General features: G+C 34.8%; 1 protein-coding gene across 4 annotated transcripts in view; it reads left to right on the forward strand.

The window, feature by feature from the left end:
- The window catches only part of PIK3C3 (phosphatidylinositol 3-kinase catalytic subunit type 3), a 126,494-nt gene that overhangs the window by 81,245 nt on the left and 20,228 nt on the right, over positions 1–25,021 (forward strand). For 2 of the 4 annotated variants that reach the window (XM_034943584.3, XM_003830212.6), the window contains 6 exons: positions 1,842–1,970; positions 2,934–3,003; positions 4,822–4,886; positions 7,877–7,961; positions 13,664–13,738; positions 21,969–22,137. In XM_034943584.3, the coding sequence (XP_034799475.1) occupies positions 1,842–1,970; positions 2,934–3,003; positions 4,822–4,886; positions 7,877–7,961; positions 13,664–13,738; positions 21,969–22,137 (593 nt within the window). The remainder of the gene's footprint in view (positions 1–1,841; positions 1,971–2,933; positions 3,004–4,821; positions 4,887–7,876; positions 7,962–13,663; positions 13,739–21,968; positions 22,138–25,021) is intronic. The other 2 variants (XR_004667548.3, XM_034943585.3) reach the window with 1 other exon arrangement.

Here is a 25,021-nt window from a genome sequence, read left to right on the forward strand (position 1 = left end):
GTAATTTTGTAGACCTTAATGTAACAGCCAAAGCTGGATATTCATGGAGACTGGACCCCTTAAGGCACTGGGATAAGTGCATGTTATCCTGTGGTTGTTTTCTTGCTTTAAATTTCAGATGAAATCTAAATTAAATGAAATCATATTGAATCTCAAAAAAGAAATCACAACAAAGATTCTCCTGCCTGTCATTTATCTTTAGGGAGATAACTTCCAATTACTAGGGCTCAAGGTAATTTATAAAATAACATTTTCACCAGGAGTGATAAAAGGATATTCCAAATTTAAGGTAATTTAAAATTCAGAATTTTATTCCAACTAGAGTTTGTAAGTTTTAAACATACATTCTCTGAACCATTTTCCATGTTTTTGTTTTCCCCCAGCATTTTATAGGAAAGTTTTCAAGCATACAGCAAAGTTGAAGGAGTTTTACAGTAGACAACTGTGTATCTACCACTTTAATTCTGTCATTAACATTTTGCCATTTGTTTTGTCACATCTGTTCATCTATGTGATGTTTTTTGGGCCATTATTTCTCTTGGTTATTACCATTTGTTTTTGTTTTTGTTTTTAAATTTCTTTGACTCATTTTTTTTTCTTTGGATTAATATATTTCTCCAAATTTTTGTCTTATATAATTTCTTCTCAATGACCAAACTCAATAGGGTCTCTCTCTCTCTCAGAACAATTTTCTGACCATTTATGTCCAGAATATCCATCTTAGCATGCCACTTTATGTGAGGTTTTATATGATTCCCCCATTCTAAAAAGAATATAATTTCTTTATTTTTTTTTGTTGATTTAAATATATACCTAAACGAATTTAGACCTTCATATAATTAAGGGAAGGACTGTGGGGAAAACATAATATTATTCCAGAATAAAAGATACAGATATTTGAGATCTCCTCTCATTTTATAAATGAGGAATTTGAGTCTTAAAGCTGCACAACTAGTACAGATTGAGCATCTCTAATCCAAAAATCCAAAATCTAAAATGCTCCAAAATCTGAAACTTTTTGAGTGCTGACATGATGCCGCAAGTGGAAAATCCTCCAGCTGACTTTATGTCATGCATTACAGTCAGAACACGGTCAGAACTTTGTTTCATGCACAAAATTACTAAAAATATTGTGTAAAATTACTTTCAGTTTATGTGTGTAGGGTATATGTGAAACGTAATTGAATTTCAAGTTTAAACTTGGGTCACAGCCCTAAAATATTTTATTATGTATATGCAAATATTCCAAAATCCGGGGAAGTCCAAAATCCCAAACATTTGCAAGCATTTCTGTTATAGGATACTCAACCTGTAGTATACTTGCCATTAAAAACCAGGGCTCTTGACTTTGCATCTGGTACATTGTTGTGTTGTACTGTTTCACCTTATTTATTTCAGTATACCTCTAAAAATAAAAAATGATGATAGATATATAAAGAATGTCTTCTTTGTATTAGACATGGTGCCAGACTATTGACCTGTACAGTTTCTGATTGCCTTAGCAACCCTGCAGAAGAGATGGTATCTTATTTTACAGATGAGGAAACAAGTTAAAGGATATGCATAAGACTGTCCAGCGAGTACCTGGCAGAGCTTGGAATGTTTTAACCACATGACTGATTGCAGAGCTTGTGCGCTTTCCATCGTGTAGTCTTCTGACTATTAGCTAGTTCACTGTTCTTTCCAGTATACCCTAATGTATCTCATTGAAAACCCAACTTGTTTTTTAGGTCCTATTTACCTGTGTATTTATCTTATATATCAACATTTTATTGTATGTATAGTACACTTTTATGCATTAATTCATGGCCAAATTTGAAATCAATATTTTTATTTTCCAGAGTGCCCTTATGCCTGCACAGTTGTTTTTTAAGACGGAAGATGGAGGCAAATATCCAGTTATATTTAAGCATGGAGATGATTTACGTCAAGATCAACTTATTCTTCAAATCATTTCACTCATGGACAAGGTGAACATGACCTTATGTTGGTGGGGAACATTTTTTTCGTTTTGGAATACTGTGGCTTAGTTCATTTGCTGTTTATGGAACAGAAGTATTTGTAACATTCAGGTACGATCCTAGAAAGCTCAACAGTCTCCACTTGACCTTGAAAAAATTTAGTTGCTTTTATACACTTCAGAATGGTTTTTGTGTTGAGTATAAATTGGAACTGTATGTGTTCCATTAATTTTTTTTCCAAATTAAGTTCTCTAAATAAGGGATTTAGTAGTTTCCTTCCTCTTAGTCTATTAAATTTTTTTTAAATCCTTTTAATCCCATCACTGTCCCTGGCATTAAAAAGTACATGCTTGCCCTATTTCCCTTTTTCTGAGCTCTAAAGTACTTTATGGCCAGAAAGGACTGCATGAAGTGATAGGAACAACCCTATTGTTCATTGAAAACAGCTGACAGAGATTTAGAGTAGATGAAAAATTTAGCATACCGTCATCTAAGTCCTTAATCAATTTACTTTTGATGATCAAAGTTAAATTAACTATTTTTTTTTTTTTTGAGATGGAGTTTTGCTTTTTGCACAGGCTAAAATGAAGTGGCGCGATCTTGGCTCACTGCAACCTCTGCCCCCTGGGTTCAAGCAATTCTCCTGCCTCAGCCTCCCAAGTAGTTGGGACTACGGGCATGCACCACCACGCCCAGCTAATTTTTTGTATTTTTTAGTAGAGACAGGGTTTCACCATGTTGACCAGGCTGATCTCGAACTCCTGACCTCAGGTGATCCACCCGCCTCGGCCTCCCAAAGTGCTGGGATTACAGTGGGGAACCACTGTGCCCGGCCTAAGTTAACTAATTTAAACTTAATTTAGCTTAACTTCCTAAATCTTTATTACATTAAACTGCTATACTATTTGCCCACAAAACTGTCTTTTAACAGTCTTTACATTTGGTTAATATATTTTACCTTTTGATTAAAAGCTGTTACGGAAAGAAAATCTGGACTTGAAATTGACACCTTATAAGGTGTTAGCCACCAGTACAAAACATGGTAAGTGTATTTTACATCATTATTGTTTACTTTAGTATACATTGTGTGTACTTTTTCAAATTGAAAATTTTTAAGTATGTTAGATACAAATAAATTCCATTTGTAGCACTGAAGACAAGTTGGACCTTCCTGCCTGCTTCCCTTCTGTCTTTCCTTCTTTCCTGTTTCTCAGTAACTACTGATTAATGTAACTACTGGTTAATGTAGTTACTGAGAAACAGGATATTTCAGACATTCCTGACAATCCTGTAGACACACATACACATACACACACACCCTCACACACACAAACCATTTAAGTCTTTTCGAGATGAATAATCCCTGGGAGTTTGGTAGAAGATTCCCTAGGAATGCTTGCCTAATGCTTACTGTAAATTCCATAGTCTTGCTGCCCTTCCTGCTTTATACTAGTAGTTACTGAGAAACAAAATATATGCTTTAGGTTCCTATCCTTCCTCTGGCCACTCCCAAATCTTTTTGATGCCTTAATTACTCTTCTCAGTTTCTTCTCAGAATGATATTTTAAAAAGTGCAAATGTGCATCTTTACAATCCTGCAAAAAGTCATTTGTTAGCTTTCATTTTCTCTTGGGACAAAGACCCAAAAAACCTTTACCTAGCTTCTAAGTGCTTGCATAGTGTGACACACCCTATGTCTATCTTTCAAGCCTCTTCTTTTTGCCACTCTTCCCCTGCATCCTGGGCTTTAGCCATACTGGCTACCTTCTGTTTTATCTAATGCATTGTGCTCTAAGGCCTTCGCATACACTGTGATCATTGTCTCAAACATTCTTTGCTCCATGGCCTATTAATTTTATTATCCTTGAAAACATGGCTCAAATGTCAGATGTCCTTCGATCCCTACTGTAAGTTAGGTCTCCTTACACTACTTCCTTTCATAGTACCCTTTATTCATAGTATTTACCCAAGTGAAGCTTATAAGCTTTAAGATCCATGTAGGCAGTGTCAAACATCTATTTTTACTTACTTGGCAAATTTCTTCCGACATGGTCAAGAAACAATACATACCTGTTAAGTGAATTAGTGCCAACTATTCTGTATTTATGATGCAAGAATAAATGAGATATTTCTTATTCTACAGGGGTATATAATCTCCTAATGTGCATGCAAATTATTATCCTATAGGCTTACCAGAACCAGATCATGATAGTTTATAATCCTGAAATATTGTTTGCTTCATCCAACTTTTTTTTTTAATATATCCATTGTTTTATGTTTCTGTTGTCTTCAGACTTATCAGACTGACTTTTTCTCCTTCTTCCACATACTGTCTGTCCCCTTTCCTTTTTTTTTTTTGGTAGTTTAAGGGATTTACACATCTGTTATTACCAGGAAATGACAGAAGATGGAATATTAGACAAAAGGAGCCATTACATAACAGTTTTACATACAGCTTTTAGGGTTAGGTAATTGTAATCCACAATTCTAGATTTCTTACGGTGATTTTAAATTTGGAATATTTTAATTGGTATATGTTGTAAATCTATAGAAAGAAGAAATTCTTGATGCTAGATTTAAGAAGCTTAGTCTATTAGTTTTCGTTTCTCATATTTTATAATAGAAATTAGCCTAGAGAAACATACAGACTAAATCAGCTTAATTTTTTAAAAAAAAAGTTTTCTTATAGGTCCTATGACATAAATGCGAGTACAAACTTAATGTAGTGTACACTGATCTTTTTAAGTTGTTCAGATATGGAATGCATTTATTCAGAGATGAGGATTATTCTTAGCAGAACCTTTATTTTTATTTCTTAACCAGTAGCTATGCTTAATGCAGTGCATACATTTCTGTGTAGGCTTCATGCAGTTTATCCAGTCAGTTCCTGTGGCTGAAGTTCTTGATACAGAGGGAAGCATTCAGGTATGGTATCAATAAAGATTATGCAATTCATGAATATATTCTTGTCATAAAAAATTCAGTCTTTATAACATAGAGTTAAAAATGAAAGTCTCCTTTTATCATTTTTCTTTCTTCAAGTTTTTTTTCTTCCTTTATTCAGAAGTAAGCATGTTCGCAGTTGAAGATTCTTCCATTTGTTACATAGATTCTCAGTTCCTTGAACAGTGCATTGCATATCAAGGGATCAGGCATTAATTGGTGAACACAGCCTGGCCAACATGGTGAAACCTGTCTCTGCTAAACTCACAAAAATCAGCCGGGCATAGTGGCGTGCACCTGTAGTCCCAGCTACTTGGGAGGCTGAGCCAGGAGAATCGCTTGAACCCGCGAGGTGGAGACTGCAGTGAGCTGAGATCACATCATTGCACTCCGGCCTGGGTGACAGAGCAAGACTCTGTGTCAAAAAAAACAAAAAAAAAAAACAAAACAGAGTTAATTGGTGAACAAATTAAAATTTGTTAACGTTTATTTATACTTGCATTATATTCCAAAGTATGGAAATGTTGTAATTTATTTGATATTAATTGATGAGCACTTTATTTCCAGTTTTTGTTATTCAGAACACTGCTACAATGATATTGTTGCTCATCTGTCTTTTGTACAATTATTTAAGACCCCCATCCTCTCCCTTCAACCTATTGCTCCCCTTTAAATATGAGAAAAGGTGAGTGGTTCTGTGACAAAGTAATGTATATGTTTGGATTTTTTTTTTTTACCCTTTAAATACATGGATTAGTTCTTATAACATGTTAATGGTTTATTTTTGTTATTTTTAAAATATAATTTTCCTGCTTCCCTTTGTAAAAAAAAAAAAAGTATGTAATTAAAACAAAAATGGATACACCTGAGATGAAAGATAATACACAGAAGGGCTTGGTAGATGATATTTGATACAGTGTGTTTTTGCCTTTCCCTATTTAATTGTTCCATTTATTCAGTATGGGAGTCAGATTTGTAGAAAAGTATTACTCTGATTCTTTTGCAAAGCAAGTGCTTATTCTGTTCTTTGATTTGGGGTACAGTCATGTGCAGTGGTTAAAAGCTCAGGCTTAGGACATCAAACTGCCTGGGATTGAATTCCACCTGTGTAACTTTCCAGCTCTGTAACCTTGAGTGAACTGGTTAACTCTTTTTGCAGAGAAAAGTTAACATAGTAGCCCTAAGGTTGCAATCTTTGGAAAGGCCTGCTTGCCAGGAGATTGGTCATTGGCTTTCAGCATGTTCCCTTTGCTTCCTAATTGATAAGGGTGGTTTGCTGTGCCTAGATTGTTTGTTCAAATAATATGCTTTATACTAAACAACCCGCTTTCCTTCTGGGAGTCTGGAATTTTGTACTTGCTTGACAGAGGTTGCCTGGGTCACCAGTTCCTGATAAAACCTTGGGTTCTAAGTCTCTAATGGGCTTTCCTTGTCAGAAACATTACACCCATGTTACTGCTTTTTATTTTTTATTTTTGGCTATTGGAAAAGAAGCTCACTGTGTCTTCATAGGACAGAGAGGGCTAGGATGCCTATGTATGAATTTCTCCAGATTTTTTCTGTGTATGTTTTCCATGTTGATTCTACTGTGTATCCGTTCTCTGTAACAAACCTTAGTCATGGTACAACTACATGTTTAGTCTGTAAGACCTTCTAGCAAGTCAAACCTGTCAGTGGTCCTGGGGACCCGTTTAACATACCCTTCAAGACACCAGTTTTTGCATCTGTAAAATTTCGGTAATAACCCATATTACTCCAGGATTGTTCTGAAGAGGACCTGAAGTGTACTTAAAGTTTTTAACATGGGCCCTAATTGCCATCATTGTTCCATAAAGTTTTTCATTACTTACATTGTTTTGTGTAATTACGATTTTATAAAATGAAAACAGTGACAGTTTGTATACTGATTCTTGGCTGCACATCTGGTCTGTGTAAGTGATTTACCTGGGTCATAGATCACATTCAGCTTTACTTGATAATGAAAAGTTGTTTTTCGATAATTAAAAGTTGTTTTCCAAAACAGTAACACTTCTTGTGTTTCTCCTTGCTACATGTCTTTGCCAAATCGTAGTGTTGCCAAACTTCAAACTCTTCGTACCTGTTTTTGGTTTCCATTTCCCTGATTATCTGTAAGGTTGAATGTATAAAAATATATGTATAGGCCATTTGTTTCTTCTGTGAAGTGCATGTTCACATCTTCCTGTGGCCCATGTTCCTGTCGCATTGTTTGTATTTTTTGTATTGATTTATAGGAGTTTTTTAATATATATTCCAGATACAAATCCTTTGTCAGAAATACAGGGTATTCAAAAAAGGTGAAAACATAGGATAAACTTTTTTTTTTTTTTTTTTTTTGTGAGACGGAGTCTTGCTCTGTTGCCAGGCTGGAGTGCAGTGGTGCGATCTCGGCTCACTGCAACCTGTACCTCCCAGGTTCAAGCAATTCTCCTGCCTCAGCCTCCCGAGCAGCTGGGACTACAGATGCCTGCCACCATGCTAATTTTTGTATTTTAGTAGAGACTGGGTTTCACCATGTTGACCAGGATGTTCTTGATCTCTTGACCTCATGATCTGCCCACCTCGGCCTCCCAAAGTGCTGGAATTATAGGTGTGAGCCACCACATCTGGCCAGGATAAACTCATTTTTTAATAGTACGTTAATTGTATTTTCAGATAATATGCTCTGTGGTTTTGTTTGTTTGTTTATTTTTTGTTTTGCCTCTAAATGTAAAAGAATAGGTGCAATTGGTAATCTGGGGTGGGTGGTGGGGGACATTAAACACAGTTTCAACTAATGGAAACTCTAGTGTATTTATCGTACTCTTACAATTCTTTTGTTCAGTCAGCATCTCTCATACTGTACTTTGATTAAGCTTTATACTAGACACTTGCTGGTCATTATTTATAGTTTCAAAACACCTAGTTTGTTTGTTTGTACTTAATTCTAAAACATGTAAATAATGTCTTTTCAGAACTTTTTTAGAAAATATGCACCAAGTGAGAATGGGCCAAATGGGATTAGTGCTGAGGTCATGGACACTTACGTTAAAAGCTGTGGTAAGTTTTTCAGGCTATTACTTTCCATTGATCAGATAAAGAAGAGCAGGCCATCCTGATATTGCCATAATCATATACATTTAGAACATGTTAATATTTAAATGCTCTATAGGAAGAGTAAAAGATAAATGTTGATTAAAGTAGTCATTGATGCTTTGACGTAATAGTATTAACAAGGTGTAAATTCTATTTAGTCTTTCATGGATATATCTTTGTAATCACTGAACTATTTTATAATCACAATTTATCTCTTCTTGGAAGCTGTTAATTTTCCATTGGATTTTCTCTATTTTTGAATAACAGAAACTAAGTAGACCATGGGAAAAGTTTCAATCAGAAATGATTGTGCTTTAGATAAAGTTTAAGAGCTAAGATAATGGTGCTTCATTAAGAGGGTGCCCTTGTGGTATTTTAGAGTCAGTCCTTATGGTCCATTCCTAGAAATAAGAAAGCATTAGTAGTATTTCCTAGAAATAAATAGTAAGTGACGTAGGGATTAATTTTTATTCTTCAGGCATTTATGTCTAACTTCACGAAGGTTATATTCTACAGGATTTTTTTTTTCATTTTCTTTACTTTTTTCTTTTCTTTTCTTTTCCTTTTCTCCTGGAGACAGGGTCACACTCTGTCACCCAGGCTGGCTGAAGTGCAGTGGCGCAATCACAGCTTACTGCGGCCTGGACCTCCCAGGCTCAGGTGATTCTTCCACCTCAGCCCGCCGAGTACCTGGGACTGTAGGAGGTGTGCACCACCACACTTGGCTGATTTTTTTGTATTTTTTGTAGAAACAGGGTTATGGCATGTTTCCCAGGCTGGTCTCAAACTCCTGGGCTCAAACAATCACCACCTGCTTTGGCCTCCCAAAGTGCAGAGATTGAAGGCGTGAGCCACCATCCCCAGCATGTTTATTTTTTTATTTTGATTTTTTTTATAACTAGATTGTTTAAGGGAGGATTGGTAAAGGAGTTGACACTAGAGTTGAGCCCTGAATGACAGGATATATGATGTGTTATAACTATTTTATATAAGCGCTATATTTATGTCCCTATTTATGCCTATACTTAAGCTGGGAGAGCAAGAAGAGGGCTTTCTAGTTAGTTGTTAAGACTATATTTAAACTTGCATATTATTTTCTGGTTTAGAAGTTGCTTTCTTATACATAATATTTTTGTGTTTTTCACAACACCCCTGTGAAGTCACCTTCCAAATTATTTTGGACCTTATTTTCAAATTTATTCGTGATGATACATTTTTGTCTGAAAAGCAGAAAGAAAATGAACTTTGAGAATATGGAAATAAAATTGTGTTTTATAAATTAGAGTCCTTTATAGTTTTAATTCTTGTTTTTACTATAGGAATATAAACATATATTACATGTAACTGAATTTGTTTGTAAACATGATTACATGCAGTATTTAAAGACTTAAAAACACTGAAGATTTTGAGAGAAAATGTTTACCCTTGTCCTCTTAGTCTGTATTTCTCTCTCTTCCCTTGCTCCTTTCTTGTTTTTCTTCTTTATTTTGCCCCATTTCTCTTCTGTTTTTCTCAGACCTTCAAGTCTATGTTTTCTGTGATCTAAAAAAAAATTGCATATCATCTAAAGGCTCAACTAGGCTGAACATCCAAGATGGATCACTCACATGATTGGCAGATTATACTGTCTTAGCTAGGCTTATTGTGAATCACCTACACATGACCTGTCCCTGGCTTGGGCCTCTCAGAGCTGGGTTCCAAGAGCAAATATTCAGACAGACAGGAAATGGAAAATACTGGTTTCTGAAGGCCAGGGCTGGGAAGCTGGTCCTATATCAGCTTATAGTATAACTATATTTTGTTACATTCTGTTGTTCAGAGCAGTCCTAGAGCCTTCCTGGATTTGAGGGGACGGAATATATATAGATCCAAGCTCTGGATGAAAAGGGTGTCACAGAATTTGTGGCCATTTCCATTGGTACGTTATTACATGAGGTGTTTTATATACCCCCAAATAATTATCTTTTACCTTTTTACTATAGCATAGTTATTGTAAACCTTTTAAAGTCATAAATCTGTTTAATAAAGAAATACTTTTTCCACACAAAATACATACACACACGCTTGCCCTGTCAGTATTGACTACAATTTGAAAATTCTGCTCATTAGTAAAATTATCAGAATGGTATGTTACAGGTACATGCTTAATGTCGTACCATTATGTCTTTTGTATAGTGGTCCATTTTCCCCCCAAGAGCTACTGAAAATATGACTGGCTTTTTCATGGGGAAAGAATAGCAATTTAAATTATCTTACCTATTGGACAGTTAAATTCACATTATATCTTATCTCTCCCCTTTTTTCCAACATTTCACGTGTATTCATTCCTGTGTAAGTGATTTAATGGCAGGCCTTCTCTTCATCTAGAAGAGCCTTCTGTTTTCTGTATGGCTTCCTGTACGACAAAATAATGTTTTTGTGTAACTTTCATTTTAGAAAATAATGTTTTAATGTTTTTGCAGGGTGTAAGAAAAAAATTGATAATAGTTTTGGTGACATCTTTTCCAGATTATCTTAAGTCTCAAGTCTATATCATGCAGCTAAATGTGGGAATACTGTTTATTCTCACATACACACATATCTTTACTAAGTAAAGGGAAATAGGATCAGTGGTCTATTTGTCTTTATATTTTTCTTTAAGTCAAAGTTTTTTTATAAAAACAATTTCAAGATGTTTTGTATCTCACATGGAGTAAAAAAAACTAACAACATTGTTTTGACAAGATTTTCTTGGACAGAAATAGTGTTTCCATTGTTGTATAGTTAAAGAATAACATCAATTTCCCTAAAAATTTTCTAGCAAATTTATTTCAGGTCATCTTAAATCATTCTGAGTATTAGTTATCTCCTCAACGTTTCTGAGGATCATCCCATTCTTACCTCAAATGTTTTGTTGTTATTTTTCAGGATGTAGCCTTGTTTAAAGTGCCCTACTGAGTATTGACACTTTAAACTATTGAAGCACTCTAAATTTTCATCTTTACTATTAAATATGGCCATATGTTGATACATATATTTCACTTGACTAAACATGTTTATCAGAATGACCATCCAACATATTTATGACCATAATCCACTGAGCCAGGGCAAAAGACCCTTACTTATTTTTGCATTTCCATATAACAATGAAATGCACTCTCAAATTTGATGATGAGTAGTTTATAGAAATATTTTGCTTTATCATTAGGATTAAGCATAATTCGTGTATATCCAGTTACATGAAAATTTTAGGTCAGAATTAACTGTTGCAACACAGGTGAATCAGTATTCTATAGAGATAGCTAAACTTGAAACAAAGTAAATAGTGACAAAAACTAATTGTAATTTATAATTAAAAAATGGGAACAGTAAGTAGGTCTGGATTGAACAACTCAGCTGCACTGATGTACAGTGATGTTATTTTTCAAAATTGTAGGAGTTTCGCTTGTCTTCATATGCACATTATCGGTAGTTTAGTACCCTTGAGTGGCAGGTAGATTTCTACGAATCACATATTAGAGAACCTAAGTGTACTAAGTTCTCATATGTTCTCAGGGTACTGTACTTAGTTTCTCTTTAGGAATATCAAATTTAATATCCCTCAGTAAGTCACTTAGTTATTTTTCAATGGGGAGTCTGTAGTCATTTTTGAAATTGCATGTATTGTGGCAGTTTTAGAGCAGTGCTACTTAAAGTGTGATCTGTGGACCCACAGTATTGACTTTACCTGGGAGCTTGTTTGTATTACAGAATCTTGGGCCTTACCCGACTTCTGTGATCAGAATCTTCATTCTAACAGGATTTTCAGGTGATTCTTATGTTCATCAATACACTAGAGTTTAGAGAAGGCTTCTCAACCTTTGGTGTGCATAGTAATTTTTGAAAGCTTGTTAAAATGGAATTGTGGCTGCTGCCCCTAAAAATTCTGATTCAGTAGGACTGAAGTAAGGCTGAAGAGTTTACATATTTAATAAGCTTTCAAGTGATAGTGATACTGCCAGTCTGTGGGATCACATTTTGTGTAGCAATGCTCTAGATCAAGGGTGAGTAAGACTTTTCTCTAAAGCTTTGCAGATAGTAGATATTTTAGGCTTTTCAAGTCAGATGATCTGTGTAACCATTCAACCCTGCCATTGTAATGCTTAAACCAGTATGTAAATGAATGAGTATGACTGTGTTCAAATAAACTTTACAAAAACTGAGGGGAACCAGATTTGACCATCAGGCTGTAGTTTATTCTCCCTTCATCTAGATACCCTTTAAGTCCTCCTCAGTGGACCACTAAATGTTATCATTGCATTTAGCTGCAGTTAACATAATGTACCTATAGTGATTTAATCATAAGAGTTTATTTTCTCTTTTGTGACAAAACTAGTTATAAGAAATTGCTGTTGTTCTAACTATTTAAGGTGATTAGGACCAGGTGAAGGCTCTGTGTTTCTCTGTGATTCTCTTGCCCTTTTCCTTATGGTCTGCAACTACAGTCATCATGTCGCAATCTAGACAGGAAGGAGAAAAGGCCTAAAGGGCTAACCTCCTAGCTGAGTCAGCCGCTTGCTTAAAACTGCTTTCCTTGCATCTATATTTGCTTACATTTCATTGGACACAAATCCCAGCCCAGTGACTTTGAACAATACTATTAATTCTTGGAGCCTGAAGTTTTTCATTTGAAGGATGGTTATCTACTTAACTGGCATCATTAAACAGGTTAGAAATGATGAATATGATATGCCTAGCTAAGAGCCTAGTCTTCAGTACATTGTAACTGTGATATTATTAATTAATACTATTTTTCCAATAATTATGCCGTTGCTTAAGTTGCTTTTGGACTTCTGGAATGGCCTTCAGAACCTAAGTCAAATGAACTTTATTATTTATTGAATTTGAACAGGGTTATAAGTTCATTAACAGGTGGTCCCATCTTGTTTTTACACATGGGCTGAAATAAACAGGTTTTTGTAAATATTGCTATAGTTTTATATGTTTACAAGTTGTGTTTGTTGTCAGGTTATTAATGGTAGAAATAAACATAGTTAAAAAAACAAACTCCAAAAGGGTGCTATTTGCTAAATTCTGTTTAAGTAGTTTCAATAAATGCTAAATTTCCAGACTTTTTTTTAAAAAGATAACAGAATACAGCTAAAGCCAATGTCTTTGCCTTTAGCCTTGATCATGTAATTTTTCTTAATGCTTTAGAAGATTATTGTGTTAACTTCATAAATGTCTTTACCACTCAAATGAATGCATTTGGTTTTCTATCTGCTTCCATTTCAAGATTATTTTTCCACAGACTTAAAAAACAATTTAACCCTGCATTTACTTATGTTATCTTATAGATAACATGGTTACGAGTTATGGGATAATTGACGGTTGACTTTTAACTGTGTCCAATTTGATATTAGAATTGCTAGGCCCATGTTATAATTTAAGGTCTCCTGAGCCTAACTTAAGTTTTGATGCAAGTGACTTTTGTAATTTAACAGAATTCTATAAGATTTTCTGTTTTAAATAGTACTTTGAGTTTCAAGTGACAGACATGAAGATTGCATATTTGAGAATTCAGATGAGAAACCAGAGACATTAGAAAACAAATTGATATTAAAGTTGCACAAACTGCTTTTATATTCAGTAGAATGTATAACCTGGTTTGCATTTGTTTTCACATTTTTTTTTAACTGTTACTGCAGCTGGATATTGCGTGATCACCTATATACTTGGAGTTGGAGACAGGCACCTGGATAACCTTTTGCTAACAAAAACAGGTAACAATTAATGACTACCAGTAGACATACATTGTATATGCCCATGGTTTTTACCCCTGAATCTATTTACTAACAAGATAAGTTGCGGCCTGGCATGGTGGCTCACACCCGTAATCCCAGCACTTTGGGAGGCCAAGGCGGGTGGATCACCTGAGGTTGGGAGTTCGAGACCAGCCTGACCAACATGGAGAAACCCCGTCTCTACTAAACACACAAAATTTGCCGGGCGTGGTGGTACATGACTGTAATCCCAACTACTCAGGAGGCTGAGGCAGGAGAATAGCTTGAACCCAGGAGGCGGAGGTTGCAGTGAGCCGAGATTGCACCATTGCACTCCAGACTGGGCAACAAGAGCAAAACGCCATCTTAAAAAAAAAAAAAAAAAAAAAAAAGATGAGTTGCGTAATTGAAGATAAATCAGAGAGTCTTAAAAATTCCTTTAAATGTTACCTTGGAAGAACATTTAGGGAAAGTCCTTTCCCTTGTAAGAATTGCTTTAGTAGTAATCCTACAGATGGTCATTTTGCCCACACTTTTGTACTGGAAATGCCTCTTTTTATGGAAAGCCAATAATGGATACAAGTAGCTTAGTCTCTTACTGTATAGCTCTAGTTAGATTGTTAAAATGTCCTTTCTCTTACAAAGTGTGCTTAATTCACTTTAATATCTACCTTTAATTATTTGCTTTTCCCCTTGGAGTTCTATGGGATAATCATTCTCAGTCCCCTTTGTCCTGACAACTCTTTAGCCCTATGTATTTATCTTTATGCAGACAGCTTCCAGACTTAACAGCTTTTTACCTCAGTCCATTTCATTAACTTCAAATTGAAATATCAAACTGCTTACTTGAAATTGTCATTATATATGGCCAGTTGTAAAAGGTTGTCCTTTCCTCTACTACCTGCCTAAAACCTGTTTCTCACCTCATTTTTCCATTTCAATAGATAGCAACATCACCTACCCAGTTGTTCAAGCTCTAGACTTCAAAGTCATTCTTAACATGTCTCTTGGCCTCATCTCATATACTGAACCTATTAGCAAATCTTGTCTACTCCTCAACTCCAAAATAGATCATGAAGTTACCCACTGTCTTCATTTTTACTACTTTGACCCCACTTGAAGCAACCAATATATGTTGCCTAAACAATTTGAATGAAATCTGAACCCTTTATTGGGGCCTTGTGGCTTGTCCAGGCAGGCCATTTGTCTGAATGTCAAACCACTCCTGCCTCAGACAAGAGCCTTTGTTGTTTTCTCTTTCTGGAAAGTTATTTATTCAGATCTTTGCAGGGCTGACTTTAGTTATTAAGTTGAAGTTCTAATGGCATCTCTTTAGAGAAGCGCTTTCTAGCTCTTTGATCTGTAATAACATATCTGCCCTCTTCCTCCAATGCTCTCTACTTATTACTGTATTGTTTATAGCACTTATCACTAGCTGAAGTTACCTTTTTTGTTTAATTCAACAACTATTTATTGAACAGCTAGTAGATGCTGGGAATACCAAAGTTAACAGAACAGACAGAAATCCTTGCTCTCCTAGAGCTTGTTGAGTTCTTATCATCATCTTCTCCCCTTCAGGATGCAAATTCCATGAGAGCAGGAACCTTTGTCCGTTGGGGTTACCCCCATGCCTCTGGACCTTGAACACCACCTAGCTAAAGTGTTCAATAAATCAGTGTTGAATTAATGATGAATAAATACTTCTGCTCTTCCATGAACCTGTCTGGGCTAAATAATTCAAGTTTCTTCAGCTTTCTGCAGAAAGCAGATGTTTACGTTACTCTTTAAATTGGTCTCTCAAAACATTTTCTGTTTTGTTTGTATTTCTCCAAATTGTGATAATAATAATTTAACATAATACATCAAGAATAATCTATTTATAATGGCCCTATTAATTTATAATTTGGAATGTCATATATTCAGTTTTTAATTACATATGAAAAATCATCTGTTAGAACTTGCATGGGTGATGTCATGTCTGTGTCAAAGCCAGTCAATCTCCTTAATAACCAAGACCCAAAGAATATAATCAGAGTGTCATGCAGATTCTTGGCTGATTTGCTCATTTAGCAGAGGATATTTATAAAACATTATGGTGTATTTGGAGAGAATTGTAATTTGGAAGTTTTCATGTGTTATTTTCATTAGCTCTTTTTTATTGGTTGAATCTTTTAACCACAAGAATCAAGCAACCAAAATGATTCCATTTTTTTCCAGATTGTAATCATTTACAACTACAATGGAATTCTTTAATATAAAAATAATGCTAAATGACGAGTTAATGGGTGCAGCACACCAACATGGCACATGTATACATATGTAACAAACCTGCACGTTGTGCACATGTACCCTAAAACTTAAAGTATAATAATAATAAAATAAAAAATAAATAAAAAAGAATTTGCCAATGAAAAAAAAAGGTAGTATTACATCTGTAATTTTATATTTACAAGTTCTACTTGATTCTTTTTTTGGAAATTGATAAACAATCAGACAGTGTAAAAAACCTTTTTCTGTTATACTTTGAAAAGTGCCCTTGTGTGTATTTGTGTGTGTGCGTATGTGTGTTTTGATGGGGGTATTTAAGAGTGAAACTGGAAGGAAGAATCTGCGTAATACACTTTTTTGGCCCAGGTCTCAGTTACTTGTTTAATGGAAATTGAATTAAATTTCAGAAACAGAAGCTTTAAGCTTTTGTTAACAGTTTTCCACTAGAGGGTGCTCCAGATTTGCTTTTTCAAAACCAAGATTTTACCCTAAAACGTGCATAAGTAAGATGCACATTTTTTTCCTATTCAAACAGCAGTTCATTTTTTCTTAACTGCTCTGTAATTATTTCATCCAGTTACATTATGCAGTTAGCATTTTATATCTTTCTTACTGGATACATGTTTTCAAGTTTTTAGTTTTGATTTGGATGAAATTAGATTCTATAAGGAGAGACTGAGTATGTCAAGACAAATAGAAGTGTAATGCATTCTTCAAGTTCTAACAATTTATAATAATTTTTAAAAGTTTGTGTCTCTAGTCATTTTTACTGAGAGTCTGTATTTCAAAGTGGTTTTAAGTTACATTTCATATATGTTATAAATAGACTTTGTATAGTTCAAAGTGAATTTTGAATGTGGTTCAGTGCAGGAAATATATTCCAATGTTTTTAGTTTAAAAAGTGCCTCGACTGTCATGAAGACTTGTCCATTGTATATTTTGAGTTTATTATGCCTTCAAATTGAAAACTTTGGGTTCTCTTACATAACTGTCCAATCTTTCAATGGCTGATGGAGCATTTTTTAATAATCAAGTAACATTTTTCTTATTCTGCAAAATACAATACCTTTGTTTTCTGTACTCATTTGCCAGCCCAAGCAGGTTTAGAGTCTAAGATTCTGCTTTAGATTAAAGTGGTTTTGAATTTTAATCGGACTTCCACTGTTTCATCTGTGTCCAGTTCTTTGATATGGGGGATGGAGCAGAAGAAGGAGCCACGCAGATTTCATTTCACTGATATTTTTTGGGGACTTAAACCAGACAAACTATTCTACCCTGTAAATATAGATGAAATAGAAAATGATCCAGCTAAGAACTCTGGGCATGTGAAAGAAAATGATTCGCTGCATATAGAGAATGTCAAAATCTATACAAGACTAATGTTCTCAAATGCAAAATATTAGTCTCAATTATGGATTTCCCAGACCTTTTTTTTGGCCCATGCTTTGTTTTTGAATACTTTTAGCTTGGTTGAAGTTTACTCAGCTTGCACAGCAGAGGGCGCTGTGTATCCACCATAAATGTAAAAGTGTAGCGATTGCATTGTCAGTGTATTGTTATGTGATTAATTATAACGCTGTTTTCTTGAAACAAGTTTGGGGTGAATGATATTTTACTTATTAGTGCATTACTATTGAATTCTTTTTTATTATTACTGTAAAATTCTTTGGACAAGAAATTACAAAGCTAGGCTGTGGTGTGGAGTTGAAAAATAATAGATTTTTTCCCAAGAATCATTGTCCTTAGGAGAAGCTTTAAAAAGCTTACTTAGGGCGATCAGTTGTGACAGGATTCAAATGAAACATGGTTTGAGTTTATCCCAGCTCTTTGGAGAAAGGTTAATTTTTTTGTTTTTATTTTTGGGAGTTTGAGGAAAGAGGGGAAGGCAGTATAACTGAAAAATATGTTCACTGCTTATGGTATACTTTTTAATGCAATCAGTATTTGAAATTCATTTGTAAATAACTGAAAAATGTTCACAAAAGTAAACAGGGAACTGGTATCTGTACTAAATGGAAAGTTCATTGTGAGTCCTAAGGATGGCCCTCCTGATCTTGAGTTGCCATTTGTGAGAGAGGTAGTAGCTTTTCTGTCTGCCTTGCCACTTTAGAGTAATACACTTTGAAACTTTTCTCAGAAAGCTCAACATAAAGAAAAATGGTTATTCTTATTGTTATCTCAATTGGACATTTTCTTTCAATATAGCTCCTGTAATACAGGGTTCTCTAGAGGGACAGAACTAATGGTGTATATATATATAAAGGGGAATTTATTAAGTATTAACTCATACATTCACAAGGTCCCATTATAGGCTTTCTGCAGGCTGAGGAGCAAGGAGAGCCAGTCTGAGTTCCAAAACTGAAGAACTTGGAGTCGGATGTTCGAGGGCAGGAAACATTCAGCACGAGAGAAAGATGTAGGCTGGGAGGCTGGGCAAGTCTCTCTTTTCACATTTTTCTGTCTGCTTTTATCCTAGCTGCGCTGGCAGCTGATTAGTTTGTGCCCATCTAGATTAAAGGTCTGCCTTTCCCAACCCACTGACTCAAATATTAATCTCCTTTGGCAGCACCCTCACAGACACACCCAGGATCAATACTTTGTATCCTTCAATCCAGTCAAGTTGACAGTCAGTATTAACATCACAGCTTCTATCCTGATTTTCTATATTATTCTTTAATTTTATGTGAAAATGATTATTTTTTAGACCAAGAAACAGTCTTTCAGAGTGGTTAATTTGTTTGGCTCTAAAGGCAAATTTTTGCATTTATTTTGCCCCTCCCCCGTTGGGTGACTTTGGGTAAGTTACATAATATGCCAGTAACTCAGTCTCTTCTTCTGAATCTGTAAATAATAATAGAACCTCTCTCCTAGTGGTGCTGTGAGGTTTGAATGAGATAAATAGACTTTTGCTTGGTATTGAGCACATAATAAACATTCCTTAAGGGCTATTAGGTTTTGTTTGCTTGTTTGTTTTACCACCATGAGATGAATAATGCCTTTTTTTTTTTTTAACTTATGTAGTTGTTATTTGGACTCATACTATTAGAGAGAAGAAAATAGTTAATATATTTCAAAAATTTCTTTTTCCCACTTGCTATAATTTGGGTATTTGACTCCTCCAAATCTCATGTTGAAACTTCATCCCCATTGATGGAGATAGGATCAAATGGGAAGTGTTTGGGTCATGGTGGTGGATTCTTCATGAATGGCCTGGTACTGTGCTGGAGGTAATGAGTGAGCTCTTCTGTTAGTTCCCTTGAAAGCTGGTTGTTAAAAAAGAGCTTCGTACCTCCCCTCTCATGCTACTATGTGATCTCAGCACATGCCAGCTCCTTTTCGCCTTTATAGATTATTGATCTTTGATACTGAAAACTATTATGGAAAAATATTGCATCATTGTGCTTTTAACTGAGTGAAAATACTGCTAACCAAGTATATTGTAAGGGTTTAAGTAATAAGTATTGGGAACAGAGAGGGGGAGTATAAATGTAGGGAGCCTTTTTAATTCTGAAAATATAGGTTTTGCTATAAGAATAAATTGCTGTTTGCTACCTTCTGTATTTCTAGGTTTAGTGATAGGGCAGTAGGAAAGATACGACATTCAATTAAGACAAAAGGCATTTTATGGAAAAAATGGTAAATAAATGCCAGGTTATATATAAAAAATTGAAGAGTGGGAAACTCACTGGAGTAGGATGTCAGGGAAGAATTTTTGGAGTTGGGAATTATATGGAATCTTTAAATAATAGAGTTTGGATTATAAGGAACAGCAGAAGAAAGTCAAGTAGAAGGAGGAGAGTAAGAAGAGGTATGAAAAACAGAATGAATACAGTTTTGATGTTGGACACGTTTAATTATTAAACAAAATGGAAATTTAAAATAAACTTTACCATTAAATACTGTCAAAGAGAATAGTGTATATTCTCTTTAACGCAAAATTACAAATGCCTCAAACTACGATTTGAGAAATAAGTTCATGTTATTTATGCAAATAACAGGAAAATGTAATTAGCACCTTTACTCCCTATGTTTTACAAATTGGAGACAAAAGGAGGTTAACAACCAGTTTGTTTTATGTATACTTTATTTCTTGACTGTTTAAGGTGGTAGATTCGAATAAGATCATACTCTCTGAACTTCTTAAACATTTTTTAAAAATTTCATTATGTGTATTTTTTGAACCTTTACAAATTGCATTTTCAAATATTAACTTAAAAAAAAAACATTCCCTTCAGTATTTATGAAGATGAATTTTCTTAAAACATTACATTAATAGGCTCTTTTGAAAATACGTGGCTATTTAACTTGTAAAGCATAATATAATTTCATTGTTAGATACTGAATCTTTTACACCTTTTAATTAAGGTAGTAATCCTGTTGTTTGAGTTTTCTGACAAGAAGGATAGAAATACACTCTTCATTTGTAAACAGTGATACATAGCCAATATTGGAATTCCAGTAATTGCTGTAATGAAATGAAGAAAACTGGGATAGGTTTCGTATTAAAAGCATGGAGCTCATTAAATAAACCATGCGTGATGGCAGTTTTGTGTCAGAGATTGACCAGATTGGTCATCTGTTCAAGTATATTGGTAACAAAACATTATTTAAATAATTAAATAAAACCAAGGAAAATGTATCTACACCTGTAATATTGTGAGCTTCTTATTTCTTTACCTCTTTTGGGGCAGAATCGTGTGTATCCAACAAGGTAAAAGATATATGAGAACTTCAAAATGAGAATAAAGTACCAAAAGAATTGCTTAGCTTAGTTGAACAGAGAACACATATTTAGTTGAAGGTGGTAAAATGGTTAACAGAAATTGATCATGGACTTTTCATCAGATCATGGAAAACTGAAATCATAGCATACTCCCCTTGAACCTTAAGAGACTATAGGGATGCTGCTTTTCCAGTGGGTACTGAAGTTGTCAAATTCACTTTTGTAAAACTGGTTCCTCATATTTGTTGAATTATGGACTTTCCTTGGGAATCTGGTGAAGTATATTGATCTCCCCCCAAAATCAGTTTCATTGTACTTAGAGACCATTAAAGCCCATTTTGGGATTCTGAAAGAGTAGTTTTTCAGTCATAAATCATTCAGTAGTTTCTTTTAATGGAAATGAAACCCCCCCGCCCCGTGTTGACATTTTATGATCTTAAATATGTACAACATGAAACCTCATAATTGTGCCTACTCTTACACTATACAATGAAAACATAAATGAAATTTATAAATCAATCTGTTACAGATTAGTAAAATTTAACAACATTAAAATGATAGGTGGTATATTATTACAACTAAATTGCTATTTACATACTATACAATGAAAATAGATTTATACTATACATTACTCTTACATACTGTACAATGAAAACAGATTTATAAGTCAGTCTTTCTTACATATTAGTAAAATTTAACAGGATTAAAGTGATAGGTGATATATTATTGTAACTAAATTGCTATTTATGCTAAGAATATGGTTTTTAAAATTTTTCCTTTCTAAAATTTTTTTTGAGTAATAATAAATTAGCAGAAGGATTCATCTCAGGAATATTTAAAGAAATAATTTTCTACTATATGAAGGGCACTGTGCTTAAACTTTAGCACAAAAAATTTTCTACAAGATTCCACTTTCTGCTGATACCTTAAAAAGTTCTCCAGGCTCTGACCGTCTTTGATTCTGAAGACTTATAAATAGGATTTAACATTTTTAGATTACCATTACTGTGACATGATTTTAGGCATAGTTTCGTGTGAACGAATGAGTTAAAATGAGTTAATTATGTTCCGAAGGCCACTCTCAAACCTGCAGTTAGAAATATCGAAGAATTTAATAGACTTCATCGTGAACTAATATTCTTTATGAAGAGACACTGTTTATATCAATTGTGTGACATATCACCTACCCAGTTCTTTAAGATAATTCTGGAAACAAATGAGTTTCTTGTCAACATCCAGGCAAACTCTTCCACATAGACTTTGGATATATTTTGGGTCGGGATCCAAAGCCTCTTCCTCCACCAATGAAGCTGAATAAAGAAATGGTAGAAGGAATGGGGGGCACACAGAGTGAGCAGTACCAAGAGTTCCGTAAACAGTGTTACACGGCTTTCCTCCACCTGCGAAGGTAAGTTGATTTGCTTGGCACAGAGAATTTGGGTAAATTTATTTTATTTTATAGAACAAGAGAATTTGTTTAAATGTATGCATTCTTTAGCATTGATCACTTTTTCAAAATGACAAAGGCAACAATATTTCCTATCTTACATTTAATACCAATTTTGACAAACTGTCAAATATCAAAGGAAAAAGACATAAACTTTCTTGCTTTCCCACTATCTTATTACTATATCCCACCAGCTAGGAAGCTGGCATCACATAAGATGAAGCAAACATGGAGGCTTCCAACTCAATGGGGTTGATGTCACTTTAATAAAGTATACTTTGACAGTACTGAGATAGAGAAAAGGTTAAGAAACTTCATACCATTCAGATCTGCCTGAAGACAGTCCTGGAGTATTACAGTCACCTGCTGGGTTCTCTTCCTTCTCCCTAGCTGACTTCCTATTTCTTTATCAAAGAATATAGGATATAACTTCTTTAGAGTGATATTAGTTCAATCATTTTTATTCTTTAGCAGCCTTAGTTTTGGGTACTCTTCAGGAATATTCAGAAGTTTGCTCAATGATTGTGGTAAATGTTAAATATGATTTTTATCTCTTTTTAACATCTCATCAGTCGTTCTGCTACAAAAAAATGTTTTTTTCTCCGTCCTTTTTTCTTCAACGCCACTAAATCTGTGCTTCCTTCTTGCTAATTTACTTAGGACTGACTATCATATGTCATCAGGAAGAAAAATAAAAGTCATGTTTGGTAAATTCAGGACATGGCTCTGATGATTATTAGTCAAAAATGACAGGATCATTTGACTCATGCTATTTTCAGCCCAACTATGCAAAATGAACTTTTCTTAGTCCAGCAGAAAATCCCAGTCCAGGAAACATACATACATGCTCTTCCAGGTGAAAATATAACCAATAGATAGCCAGTTGCCCGTGCACATGGGTTCTGTTTCCTTTGACTTCATAACCTTTGTGACATCAATTACTCATACAGTGTTTAGTACATAGGCACTCATTGTGTGTTTATTCATTGAGAACTCTTCGTATTTGTATGAGAACCCTCCGAATTCCTGCTTTGAGTCTAGTGTGAGGCCATGTTCCTAGTTAATGTTGATGTGTTGGTCCTAGGAGACTGGTTTTCTTACAGTAATGGGGTTTCATTTATGCAGTGACTAGGTCTTCATTGTAAACTCAGTCTTTTCCATGTATCACAAACCTGTAACAGGCATTTTACAAATGGCCATGATATTTATCCTTTGGGTGGCAGAATGGCTCAGTTTTACCCTCCAGAAATGCTAAAAGAATAATGAGAAAATCAGTGCTCTTTAGATTTGTTTGGTGATGCAGAAGCACTTTCAGAGAGATGAGAGTGCCATTTAATATCTGCGATTTTTAATTTAAAATAGTCAAAGCCCATAGAAAACTAGGTCAAACCATGGATATCTCAGGGAGGTGGCAGACAAGATGGTAAGGAATGATAACTAGAGAAATGTCAAAGGTGCTCTATCTTATTGAAAGCAGAAGGAAAACAATGTGGTTTATAAACTGTCATTGGTAGTGGATTAGTAGCAATTCAATAGAATACGAAAACAGGCAGGTTATTAATGGAGAGCCAAGGTTGACTTCCTCGCTACAAAGAAAAGCCACAGAGAGATTAATCTAAATAATTTTATGCAGAGTTTTAATGAAAACTGTTTAACTTTTAAAAATTTCCCTGTACTTAATATTATCTGGACCTAAATTATTTGATCAACTTTTTTTTTTTTTTTTTTTTTTTTGAGACAGGTTGTCAATGTCGCCCAGGTTGGAGTGCAGTGGCATGACCATGGTTCACTGCAGTCTTGACTTCCCAGGCTCAGATGATCCTTCCACCTCAGACTTGCAGGTAGCTGGAACTACAGGCATATGTCACCATGCCCAGCTAATTTTTTGTGTTTTTTTGTAGAGACGGGGTGGGGTCTTGCCATGTTGCCCAGGCTGGTCTTGAACTCCTGGATTCAAGCTGTCTGCCCACCTTGGCCTCTCAAAGTGCTGGGATTACAGACATAAACCCATCGCACCTGGCCAACATTTATTTTTTAATGTTGTATTTCAGAGTATGTTTTAGTTGGTTGAAAAAATGCCTTCAGAATATAAGAATTAACCTGATAGTTGTTTGGAGCTAAGGTTATCGGCACTTTTATTAAGCTTTATAGATATGATCAGCCCTGCTATTTTATAGTTTTTCTTGATAATTGATCAGTTTCTTCACAAAGAATCCACTGAATAACATTGTACCACATAAGCAGAGTAGTCCATTTGAACTTAGTTATAAATGGTTACAAAATACATTATCATCTCTTATTAATCAGTACATATTAAGTCTTTCTCCCAACCCACACTTATGCCAAACACCATTCTTAGACACTGATGTTACAAAGATGTTCTTTTTACATTTTTTGGTAAAAATTTTCAATAGTGAAATAAGGAATACATTTAACCAGCTGGGCACGGTGACTCACTCCTGTTATCCAAGCACTCTGGGAGGCTGAGGTGGGTGGATCACTTGAGGCCAGGAGTTTGAGACCAGCCTGGCCAACATGGTGAAACCCTGTCTCTACTAAAAAAGAAAATACAAAAATTAGCCAGGTGTGATGGTACACGCTTGTAATCTCAGCTGCTAGGGAGGCTGAGGTATGAGAATTGCTTGAACCCGAGAGGCAGAGGTTGCAGTGAGCCAAAATCACACCACTGAATTCCAACCTAGACAATAGAGCAAGACTCTGTCTCAAAAAAAGAAAAAAAATTTTAAAAAATGTGTTTAACTATCAAGTAAGGTTCTCATATTGTCTCAGAGATGTTTGCCTAGTCACCAAACATCAGTGAATTTATTGGTCACATACATCATTA

Source organism: Pan paniscus, chromosome 17 (assembly GCF_029289425.2).
Source record: "Pan paniscus chromosome 17, NHGRI_mPanPan1-v2.0_pri, whole genome shotgun sequence".
Lineage (NCBI taxonomy): Eukaryota > Metazoa > Chordata > Mammalia > Primates > Hominidae > Pan > Pan paniscus.